The 12,687-nt window shown below is 43.5% G+C and overlaps 1 protein-coding gene across 2 annotated transcripts in view; it reads right to left on the reverse strand.

Moving 5' to 3' along the window:
• Positions 1–554: 554 nt before the first annotated feature.
• Positions 555–12,687, reverse strand: part of LOC105207525 — a 29,063-nt gene continuing 16,930 nt past the window's right edge. For both annotated transcript variants that reach the window (XM_011177046.3, XM_011177047.3), the window contains exon 2: positions 555–4,358. In XM_011177046.3, coding sequence (XP_011175348.1) covers positions 2,941–4,338 — 1,398 coding nt within the window. In that variant the 5' untranslated portion in view covers positions 4,339–4,358 and the 3' untranslated portion in view covers positions 555–2,940. The remainder of the gene's footprint in view (positions 4,359–12,687) is intronic.

A 12,687-nucleotide genomic window follows, 5' to 3' on the forward strand; every position in this document is an offset into this window, starting at 1 on the left:
CGTATGAAGAGATTTTTCTTTTAGAATTTACTCTTTCAAAATTATGTAGTGGTATTAGGACAACAACACGGACTTTGAAGTATTTTACTATACTTTTAGTAAAACTTGGCAAAAGTGTTTATTTCTATTTTAGTTTGACTAGCTTATTTACTTGCAGTCAAGTTAAAGGTTTCTTAATTGAAATATTTATGTAAATGAAATGAAGAAATAATTTCTAATCAAGTATTTTTTTCTTGCAGTTCTAGAAAATATTTACTGTTAGACTTTTTATGTTCAGAATTTTTTTTTAAATCTAAAAACCAATTTAATATTAGCTTATTTATAAAATCATTATTTACATGTTAAAAATGTAAGAATACAAAATTATATATTTATAAGTAAATATTTTTACTTAAATAGAACCAACAAATACTTGCATCAAAATATGATTTTAAGAAAATGTTTTTTCACCAAATGTATGAAAAAAATTTTTTTCTCCATGTATTATTGCTCATACCTCGCCTATTGACTGTGCAATTTTTATTTTCGCGTTTCGTGACTTTTCTCTGATTTTCTTTTATTATTTTGCACAGCAACAAGGATACGAATGTTATTAAAATTTTTCAAAGACCGTGATGTTCCACGACTGACAATTTTGAGAATAAATTGTAAGTAAAAATTCTTTCCGTAGAGCGCGATCGAGCTCCAGTTTCGTCCTCGTCGTCGCACGCTCTCCGCCGTATATAACATAGGCGATTAGTATACAATAAATAGAGATGCCTCTTCGCTATTACGGTTGCTCTCGGGTTAACGTCGATCCGCGCCTCTTTGTCGCTCTATAGCTTATCACATGTGGTAGAAACGAATGATTGATCGCGATCGGGGACAATGATCAGCAAAAGTATCGCCGGTTTTCTTTCTCCACGTCGCCGACTTCGCTCCACCACCACTTATCGTCGGATAAATTATCCTTCTGCACCCTTTCTCTCCTCGCGCTCCGCGAGAAAAATCGCACACTTTGGTTCCGGTCGACGGCCTCGGCGATTTCAATTTCGATATCGCGCCGACCGGTCTTGCCTCAATTACATAATCTCTCTCGCACCTTCGAATCGGCGACGGCACACACAATCGAGCACATGCGTCGTGCCATGCGTTTTACAGCTCGTTTCAACGGATATCGAAAAATACATTAATTTGAAAAAAATATATATATGCATATAATATATATATTTCTTGCAAGTATATGCTATGTAAATATATATTACATATACCTATAGGCTCGCTTAATACTTGAATACGCACTAAATTCCGCCTTCCGAGAGGACTTTCCGCGGCGATTGTATTGTACATACATCAGAGTTAGCGTTTTTCTTTTCTCGTCCGGCGTTTGTAACACAGATGCACTTTCGTTTTCTTTCATTACATATACATATATACAGACATAACTCGTCGCTACGCCGCTGTAGCGTGGATTCGATAGCAAAAGTATAAAAAAAAAGAAGAAGACGGACAGTCGCGCAAAAGTCGCGAGAAAAAATTTGGCGTGATTTGGACCTGGGATTTTCGAGAGCACGAAGAAAAACAAAAGAGAACAGAGGAAACGACCCCGAGGACTCGTGGAGCTTCCACGACGCCGCGAAAGAAGCAATAAATAAAAAAAAAACAAAGTAAGGGAATTCGGAATGAACGTACATGAACGGAATTTTCGAAGTTTCTCGAGCAAAGTAGACGTCGCTTCCGAAGGTTCCCGACGTTCAACAACAATCGCGTGGATGTACAAGGATGACCGAAGGCTCGGTCGATTTCGGCGAATAAATAAGTGTGACTCGAGGACGCGAATTGAAGCTGCGCCTCTCGAAGCTCTCTACTACGCGAGATCGTCATGCGATCGCGGAATAAGAAAGAGAGGACGATGATAATGACGGTGACGCGAAGGAAGAAGAAAAAGAAGAAGAAGAGGAAGAAGAAGTGATCCCTGCTTCGCTACGCGGGAACGAATCGTATTATGGATATCCGATGGTAGTGAGATAGCCGGTTGCGCGACCAATCATCAATCGGGGAGTAACTCTCGCGTGTAATAATGCTCTGTTTAATACAGATCGCGGTGCTTCGGTTCACCCGATCGCGCTGATCACCGACTCGCCGCGATATACGTCTGCCCGAATCGACAAAGCTCTCTCTCTCTGTCTCTCTTTCTCTCTAACGATAATGGTAATAATAAGAAGAACGATTAGCCTACGGGAGTCTTACAACATAACTTACAGTACTACAAGGTATCGCATCGGCTCCTTAATTCTCTAACTCCACTTTGCTTCGGGATTCAAGAGTGGAGAACGCCTTTAACCCTTCGACCGGTAGTCGAATCCAGGAGGAGGGCGGATTCGTTTCCAAACCGACGTCTCTCGATCGCGTATCACAATAAGTTACAAGTTTCATCGAAGAGAAACCCTCGCGCGTTCCGGGGGAGGTATAATCGTAATCTACGGGTTGAAGGATTAAAGTCTTTCGCAGTCGCAACGGGACGCGAGTTGCGTCTCATTGCGCATCTTACGGTTATAATCGATGACCCTCGTGCAACGAGCAGATCGACAGTGATCGGTAATTGCAAGTTACTCGCGAGAGAGATTCGCGATTGTCCTTCTTACTGAGGTATCGGCTAATCGCGGATGAAAACAGGCGATCGCTGCAGGTCTGCTCCCGTTGCACGCGAAAACTCTCTGCACACTTTTCATCCTTTAAATAATCGTAAATCGTTTAACGAAATCCTTTACAATCAATCGCGAATGTGATGCTCAGCTCGGCGCGATCAAATGTTTATTCGAGGATCCGTCGTCCTTCCCACGATGTCCTCCATGTCCAATTTTCCAAGGATTCCGGCATCCGGCCAAGAGGTCAAGAGGAGAGAGAGAAGGAGGACTCGCAATGACCCGCAGTGAAGAAGGGGGAGTACAGCCGCGTCCTTCACGGTCCGCTGACCGTGGCGACAGAGTGACCCGTCACCAGGCTGTCGGCCGCCGCAGCCACCGCCGCCGTTGCGACGGGCTTCCCAAGGCGGAATATCGATTGCAGATTTGCGACCTCGGACGCGAGACGGTCCAGCTTCATCTTCACCTCTCGGTCGCTCTCCGAGACCGTGGGTACGGTCGGCCCGGTCCACTCGGCACCCAATGAGATCCCGGAGTCACGCTCGTCGCTGGAACCCTCGTCCCAGGGCGGCGACGCTCGCGGCCCAGGTTCCTGCTTGATGCCCTGTAGCTGGAGGAGCGCGCTCGCGGCGTCCTTGTCGCCGATGCGCGACTTGTGCCTGAGCTTGTGGGGCAGGCTGTTGTTGGCGGCCGGGTTGTTCTGGGAGCCCACGACTATCTGAGGACCACTGGCCTCGTCGCCGCTACCCGACGACAGCTCGAACGGCGACTGCGCCCGGCGACCGCGCGACGACAGGTTCAGCGCGCTCGTGGTGTCCAGGTGGTGCATCGCCGGATGCGAGTACGGGTACTGGAAGCTCTCGGTCTCCGGGTAAGCGGTCGTCTCGGGCACGTAGAGCTGGGCCGGCGATCTGGGCGAGCGGGCGCCGTTCACCGGCTGATGGATTACCGACGTGTGCACCGGGCTGGGTGTGCGCGCGTAAAGAAGCGCCGCCGACGTCGGCAGTTTGGCGCGCTTCACGCTGAGCGTTGGCTCCGAGGGCAACGCGGCCAGCACGTGCTCCGTACTGATGACAGACTCACCGCAGATGCCGAACTTGTCGCGTATCGCTTCGAGCTGCGCCTTGAGAATGTGATTCTCCTTGCTCAGCTCCATCACCCGCTGTTCCAGAACCATGTCGTTGAAACGGCGCTTCTCGCGCGATCGCTTGGCCGCCTCGTTGTTGCGCCTGCGACGGTCCCAGTAGCTGTCATCCTTCTTGTTATCGGGGATGAACTCGCGCTGCTTGCGCTGCGAAAACAGCTCCTTCCGTAAATCGAAATTAGAACCGAAGTTCTCACTCACTGGCTGCCCGTCGTGATGATGGTGTTGTTGCTCCTGATGCTGCTGCTGTTGCTGCTGCTGCGGCTGCGGTTGTTGGGCCTGGTGATGGTGATGATGATGCGGCGGTTGGGGCTGCTGCTGCTGCGGCGGCGGCAGCGGTTGCTGCTGCGGTTGATGCTGATGCTGGATCGCAGCTGGTGGTCCACCGTGATGGCCGGGATGCGTAAGGGACACTGTGAGGGGTCCATGGGAGTCGTGGGGTCCGCCGTGGGGTGCACCGTGACCGCCGCTGTGGGCCATTGTGTGCGTGGCCGGCATGTTGCTATTCAGGCACGCAGTCTCACCATTGATGGGCGATCCACTCTGGCGGGCGACAAACTCTGCCACCATAATTTGTCTTCTTAGTACATCTGGAACAAAAAACGGGAGGGACGACTGGTCAGAGCTAATCGAGCGAGATGGAGATAACATGTGATTTTTAATTTGCAGGTCAACTCCGCGCGTCCGTCGCGTTTATTAGCGGCGATGACGAAACCCGCATAGCGTGCCAGACGACAACGGCGATAATACATACGTCGGAGAGAGAGGACTGGCTAAAGATTGGACCACGTATCAAATGGAGGACGGAGGGAAGGGGCAGTGCCTACAATCGAAAGACTTATTACCGAAGAGTCTTGAAGCCAGGCTTTGAAAACTGGAAATTACGAACCGCAGAGTTCTAGAGGTTTTAAGTTTATATTTATATCCTTTGCAAATTTGGTTTAAAAATGATAATTAAGATCTTTCATCAACTGCAAACGTAGAAGGAGAATTGCCAATTGTTATTTGTCGAATTTGTTTTATTTTTTTCAAGGTATCGTTTTAATACGACGAAGAGACAATCGATTTATGCAGCCAAAAGTAAAGAATCCCGAGAAATCGGGACGCTCGTGCTTGCGCTGCCAACGGGCGACCCTTCTCTCTTCCAAAGTTGTAAAACAGCCTTGAGTAAGGTCGCGTTCGCCAAGGTTGAGGGTGCCAGTGAACCCGGCCCGAAGAGCCGTTTGCTTTACCGTTGTAACTGTCGATTGAAAAGAAAATAAAAAAAAAGATACTTCGTATTACTCCGTAAATTCTTACGCAACAGCCAAGGTTCCGCAAAACCGGACCTTCTTTGAATCTTTCGACTCGCGACGATTTTCACGGCAGATCGAAGAGAATCCCGCGGTGAACTCTCGAGTTCCGACAGATTGGCTCTCGGAGCCAATTAGCAACGGCTTCTTCGAGAGACTCCTCAATTTCGGCAACGCGCTGAGATAATGTCGGAGGCAACGGATGCAAGCACGTATAGCTTATGTGGACACGTATGTCCCCACATTGTCGATTATCAGTTTGCGATTAAACGTCACGAGCGTGTCTTGCATTTTTAATTCGCGGATGAATATACTTCACCGACACTCGCCTTAATCCGAACGGCTTACATTAGCAAGTCATATCCTCTTTGTATACAAAAGACGCTCGTATTTGCGGATTTCTCACACGTCCATTTCATTTAACTTTTATTCTTTTGACACAGCTGTCAAAATTATCTTTTTATCAATTATTATTTTATCTATTATTTTCTTATTATAATTATTTATTTATTATTATTATTTAATTAATAATCTTATTAATAATCTTACTGTTTTGCTATAATTAATTTTTTTTTTTTTTGTATAACGTCTACATATTAAAGTTTCATCCTTTAGTTTTAATTGAAGTCTCACATATTTGTTAAGTAAATAATAAAATATGTAGCATTTGCACATTTAAATTATATAAAAGAAAACAATAGATACAAATTATTACGATATAAATATCACGAAGTGTTTTTTATATAAAGTATTATTATATAATTATAGTAATACTTTATTATAGCATTTACAAATTGTGTTGACATGCGTCTCTTGTGTACGTCGCTTTTGTACACGATGCAACGATTTTGTAATTCGCGCTCCGCGTGTCGCAGGTACTATCTCGTAGCAGGACGCCAAGCGCGAGTTTTCTCCAAATAATTAACGCGCATTAATTAAAACGCCTCTCAAACGCGTCGGAACAACGGCTCTGTCATTCTCGAAGCTGATATACCGCGCAACACGCTTGCCGAGGATCAAAGCGGTAAGGTATTAATCGAATTTTTTCATGCCACGGTCGAATGCTCATTCTGCATGTCGCGCTTTTCAAATTCCGTTTGCGCGCCATTCGCAAGCGCGCGAGTAATACGCGAATCGTTGGACCATCCGGTTAGCATCCAGAAAATGCATCGATGGCTCGTTAATAATTCCTCGCTCTTTTGCAGAATTCGTCATGCCTGCGACGTCGAATCTCAATCATGATTTTCGAGCGGACAGCGAATCATTAGCCGCTAAGATGATTCGCGCAGTGCAGGGGGGAAGTGTAGTGAAGTGGACGTGACGTCACGACAGCCGTAGTGAAACAACGTACGTCACGAACACGGAGCAGATCGACTCCGCGGCTGCCCTCCGCTCGGAAGTGTAGTATCGTCGCGATCGGCCCCCCTTTTCGACTCTCGTCAACAGTGTGACGCGAATCCGCGAATCGGCGACCTCGGGGAACGCATAGGACGCGAAAATCCCTCGAACGAGAGCCGAATTCCTGTGCCGCGAGCGGCGACAAGACCGGCGGCGGTGCCCCTCCATTGCTGCTCCCCCGCCGCGCCTCGCGAATTTTTGTCTCTAGCATTTTGTCTCTTACATTTTCGCGTACGATCTCTAGCTCGAGCTCACGCATTTGCCTGTACTGATCTCGTCTCGATCGCGCGTTTCGCGAACGACAATAATTCGGAGTAAGGAAACATGGTACGGGCGGGAGCAACAGGTGCGGCATCGCCGTGAAGTTGGCCGCATCGCGAAGTTGGCTGCGCGTCCCGCGAGCTTCCATCTTCGTCATTTCGAAATTATCCGTTACGGTGCTACTGGTCGCGGGTGCGGGCGAGCCTTCCGTCGCGGGTCCTCCGTCTTCGCGATTCAACGAGATGCTCGTAGCGGTCGTGCACGAGCAACGTCGCGGAGGTGCAGCGCCGGGTGAAACGTCGCGAGTGATGGTGGATGCGTGTCGATCGCTACCGTAGCGGTTGTGCGCGCGATCCACACGGTGCAGTGTCGCGAGTGTTATTGTTTTGGTCAGTGATAACGGCTATTATAATCCTGCCGTTGTGAAGTGTGTGTGTGTGTGTGTGTGTGTGTGTGTGTATATGTGAGTGTCAGTGCATACTATTATGGAATACCCCGCCGCCCTGGAGCGATAGATGACTGAGAGGAGGTGGAGGCCCGGGGATTGGCATCGGGCAACGGCGGAGCAACCATGGGTGAGTGTCTATCTCTTTCTCTCTTTGATCAAGAGTTAGACTTCGAGCTCAGACTCGCGGACGCCGTACTCAAGCGGAGGTTATTTTGATGTCATTGTTGGGACTCGGTGTTCCGCTTGGGTATTGGCGCTTGGTTATCCGTACAGGATGCACGTCAACATTTTCGGCGGTAGGGCGATTGGAGCAGCGACCTTCGCAAGGGGGAGGAGGCACGGCTCAGTGGGTAATAACGACATAACTTATCGATCGTGTTGTCATAACTTATCGATCGGTCGAGTTAATTGCGCGCATTTTTACCGATTAGAATAATTCGTGAAATAGTGACCTCATTACCTACTGAACCCGCTGTCCCTGCAGGATCTACCGCGCAACTCGCACTGCTTGGTATCACGGCTATGTTGTATATTTGAAGATCATGTCTATGCGCGTTTTTAAAAATAAATAAAGTATTTGCAGTATTTTTTTTTATATTTTTTTGAAATGTGCTTCTAATGTTTGGATATATTTCTATTTTACAGATTAATATTGCAACTCCTGCTACGCATCAGAGCTGGTGAGTCCTCATAGAAATCATATTATAGATAAAATTATAGCTACCACACACAGATTTCTGCTGCTGTAATTAACTGCAAATTTAAATGAGTAAAACACGTAATTACTTTTTATGCATATGCTCTCTGCGTGTAATTTTTGTTCTTTTTATACTTTTAGACGTGTTATTAAATTACACGTCTGAGCGTGTAAGAAGAACAAAAATTACGCATATATAAGTGCGTAAAAGGCGATTACATGATTTTACGCAGAGAAATACACGCTTTGCAGTGTAATCTTTTTTTCCCCGCGTTTTCACTCAATATTTATAAAGGACAATGTCACAGAATAGCATTCTATATAATTCCCCTTTAATGTCGCACTTATTTCAAGTGGAAAAAGCCACTTTTTTCCCCACTCATAAGTTTCGCGGAATTTAAAATGGATATACTTTGCGGTGTACGGTTACGCAATCGCGCACGTGCGTCCACCGAGTCGCTCCACGTGTTCTCGGGGATGTCGGGGCAACCGCCGTTGTCGCAAAATAGCGGAAAACATGCGCGCGTTTGCTTGCCCGACCTTCGATATTTTATTGCACGAATCCCGGTACGCGGCCAGAGGCCATTATCGCTAACGTACTAATTACGACTGCGAATTTACACGTTAACGACATCTTTTCTTTCCTCCGCGTTCCTGTCTCCCACCCCTCTCTCGGATCAATCGTCATCGATAAAAAAGAATCACTTTTTCAACAAGAAATTTAGTATCTTCGGTAAAAACTGTTTTAAGCATTTTTTTAACAGCAACCAAATATTTCGTTTTTTATAACAAAAATTAAGCTGCTTCTGCGAAATATGTGTAAATAAAAAAATATTTGTTTATGCAAGCTAAATAAGTTTCGTTACGTTTTAACTTATTTGTTTAAATTGTTTGTTGTTACGGCGAAACGATACAAAATGTCAATTTAAAATTATTTATTTTATTAAAAATATTCTGCAATTTCTTAAATAATACTTTTATTTTGATTTTTTTATAACTATTTTAACAATACTTATAATTTTATTTATTATTTGATATTTTTCTTTTATATTATTAATAAATTTAATAACAATACTCCCTTTAATAATTATTGAATTTGAAAGTGATAGCAAATATTTTTTTCTATTTTCGATCCATGCACCTCTAAAACTTTATCATTAAATTGTTCTAGATTTTTATTCCTTCCATATAAATTTTTACTCCTTTTCGATTAACTTTTATATGATTTCTTTTTATTAATTATATAATTTACTGAATTGAAAATTTAAATTAATTATACATATGTTGAAACGCGTTATTTTTATTATTAATATTAATATTTTTTTTCTAATGCGCACAGTTATTGCCGCTCGTGACCTATATTAGAAACCCACTTTTAGATAAGTAACGTTACGTAAATCGGCACGTTCCTTATGCCGCAATATTTTAATCGTAGTAATAGACATTGCCTTGTGTGTCAACCGCATCGCTTATCGCCACCGCGATAATCGCGCGTGAAGCTGCGAAATACGTAAAAATGTACGATCCGAGGTAACGGAATCGTCTAAAAAAAGTTTATACTGTACAATAATTCCACAACCCTTTACCAAGTGGAAAAAAAGTAATAGACGATAGAGCCTCGTTTAATCAGCTTTAAGAAAAGAATTCCGCACAATACCCAGAATTACTTGCTTTCCATTGTTTTACATCCCCGCGGAAAATTGTTCTCAGAATTTTTCAGAATTTCTGTGGAATTTTATAAACTTTCTCAAATTTTTTTATACAAGTTAGAACATATTTCAGAAATACTCGGAAAGTCTACATCTTTTCTCAGAATTTTTCACTTATGTTTGTTTTACGTTGTTTTAATTTCTGACTAAGTCTTATAAAATCTAGAAAAATAAAAAATACTTTGAGAAATTATGGGATGAGAAATAGATTGTTTCGGAGAATTCACGTGCATGAAAAATTCCAAGAAAAGATGCGGACTTTCTGAGTATTTTTGCAGCGAGGAATAAAAAATTGTTAACTTGACTCAATTTTATAGCTCTATTGAATTACTTCAGTTCAAACATTACGTATTAAAATTAAATATATTAAATGTATAAATGTGCTTAAACTGATGTGCTCTAGTTTTTTTATGTAGAATATTCAAGTCAAATGCATAAACAGTTAAGCTGAACAAATTTAATCGAGATGAAAAATGTAGTGAAGTTAATGGACTGTTTTCTTCAGTTTTTATTTTTGAAAAACGTTCCAAGTGGTTCTTTACGTTTCATATTTGAGTCGAATAAACTCTCTATTCGCTTCTCGAGTCCCTTTACGTTGCGGACGTAATCTCTGTCCGGACATGCGCGCCATCGAATCATAGTCGACGCGGGAAATAAGATCCCGGCGGTAAAACGATACTCGCGCGCGCGTCGTTACGCAACTATTGATGAACTTTAGCTTCTGCAGCAACCACAAATGATAAAGCGTTTCGCGCAACGGATGTAACGACGCTGGCGCGTTATGTAAGCCGACGCGCGCTTATTTCCGCGGAAGCGGCTAAGACGCGCGTTAATGAAAGCCGAGTCTCTCGTTGCCTCAAGGTGGATTTGGTCTCGCTAGCTCGCTCGCGTCCAAGCAAATCGCTCAATCGCGCTCGTTCGCGCTGATTTGCCCCGTCCGGCTCCAGACGAAAACGCGCATCGCACATGGACCTTTCATCCGATGCTTTACTCCTTTCTAGAGACCTTGCAATCAGAGTCTGGCGAGTAGAGAGAGAGAGAGAGAGAGAGAGGGATATACGGTCGCCTTTCTCATTCTCTTTCTAATCTATTTTTTTTCTTATCTCTTCCTCTCTCAAGATAGTGAGGAAAACTGACCAATCACACAAAAGTGGCTGTCTTATGGCCGAACTCCGATCGCAGGGTCATTAGCCCTTTCACGCGGTTTCTTCCAATCTGGTAAAGTTCAAGCTTGCGCTGGGAAAAAAATTTGTTAACCTGACGAAATTCTTCAACTCGATTGAATTTCTTTAGTTCACGTATTTATGCGTTTAAGTTAAATGTATATAAAAAAATAACGTAACAAAGTCAAGACTCGCGTGAGTGGCCAACAGTAAGAATGTAAATACCAAAGGTCATGAAATGAACAAGTTAATTGATAAAATAAATCAATACGTGATATCTGAAATGCCACTCTAAGACTAGATATCGCTCACATAGTTTTCATATCTCGTTTCTAATTTCGATTATCATTGATTATAATGATTGCCGACGAAGGCTCAGCACGAAACGCGTACAGAATTGTGTTTTATATCAATGTTTATCGAGGCATATTTCACATCATTTCTCACAGAATTTGTTCCTACATTAACTTTCTTTCCACCGTTTTTACGCTCAGTTTTTCGCAATAAATATATGTATCGATTTGTTTTACCGTTTAATTTGCCTTCTTGTCGTTAAATATATATATGCAGTTAAGTTATTATATATAATTGTTTAAACTGAAATTGAAGTATTTTTTACGTATTTAAGTCAAATATTATACATAAATAAATTTCTGAATTGAACTTTAATCGAGTTGACGAAGTTCGTAAACGATTTTTTTTTCAGCGTGTATCAAATTACGCATTGAAGATTGAAGATTGCGTAAGTTGGAGATTAGAATTCATGAGAACTAATTAAAATAAATTATCTGATTAATGGAATTCCAATCTCTATTTTGCAAGGCTCAATCCCCGCGTATGTTGTTAAATATTAATGAATCAAATTTAAACCGATTAAATCAAATAACATTTTGGTATTTTTAACTTGTGTGTCAAAATTTATTATTTCAACACAAAATATGTAATTAAAGAACAACTCATTTTTGTAGTTAAATTGCTTAGTTGCAAAGTGACTAATATTAACGTATGCACCTGGTAAACAATAAATTAAATTTGAGTTAAATTTAATATTTTTATAATTAACTCGTTTAACTTCGTTTTATTTTATCTTGACGACATATTAAATAGGAGCAATGGCGACCTATAAAAATAATTAAAAATAACTCAAATTGGGTAGATTTCGTCACTACGAAATTAACACAGCGCAGTCTGATACTTTGGATCAAGCAAACGGCAGTTTTATTCGTGCTTTGCGTTGACGAAAGCATTCCCTCCTCTCTCGCGAGGAACGAGTGAGGGAAGCGAGCGCAAACCGGACTCGACACGAGGACAAACAAGGAGTAAACAATTCCCCCGCGCGACATAAAAAAACAATTCCGTGGCGTCGCGGACGGGTTTATTGACACGGAAAAGCCGCGCCCCTCCCGATGCGCGAACTGCGCGCAAAAGAACGAAGACAATCCCTCGGGGAATTCGAAATGACTGCGTAACGAAGATTTCTAGGATCCCGATATGGAAATCGGACGACTCGCACCGGCGGCGCGGCGCGATGTGAGATGACGCGTGCTCGTTATTTAATACGCCGTTACGCAACTCGCCTGTTTTTCGAAGAGAAGTTCGGGAGTGACTCATTAATTCTGCGACTCTCGCTCAACTGGGTCGCATAATTCGCGCTCGACGAAACAGGCTCGAGGAAGAGGTGTGTACCGTCGCGCGTTGTGCGTCACGTCGCGCGGCAAAATAGAACAATTAGGGAATCGTGAGTCGGACGGAATCTCGCCATCGAGAGGTGACGAACCGACGACGATGCGTCGCTCGCGTTCTCCGAAACAAGCGAAACTCGAGTAGCTCCGATTATCGCGCACTTTACCGACGGAATCATAAGTTTCTTTTGTTGCCCCGGGCGGGAGTCTCGTTGCTGCTGAAGGATGCGGACTGGAGCGCGAGTTCTCCCGCGCTTATTGCACATAGC

This window comes from Solenopsis invicta, chromosome 13, assembly GCF_016802725.1.
Source record: "Solenopsis invicta isolate M01_SB chromosome 13, UNIL_Sinv_3.0, whole genome shotgun sequence".
Lineage (NCBI taxonomy): Eukaryota > Metazoa > Arthropoda > Insecta > Hymenoptera > Formicidae > Solenopsis > Solenopsis invicta.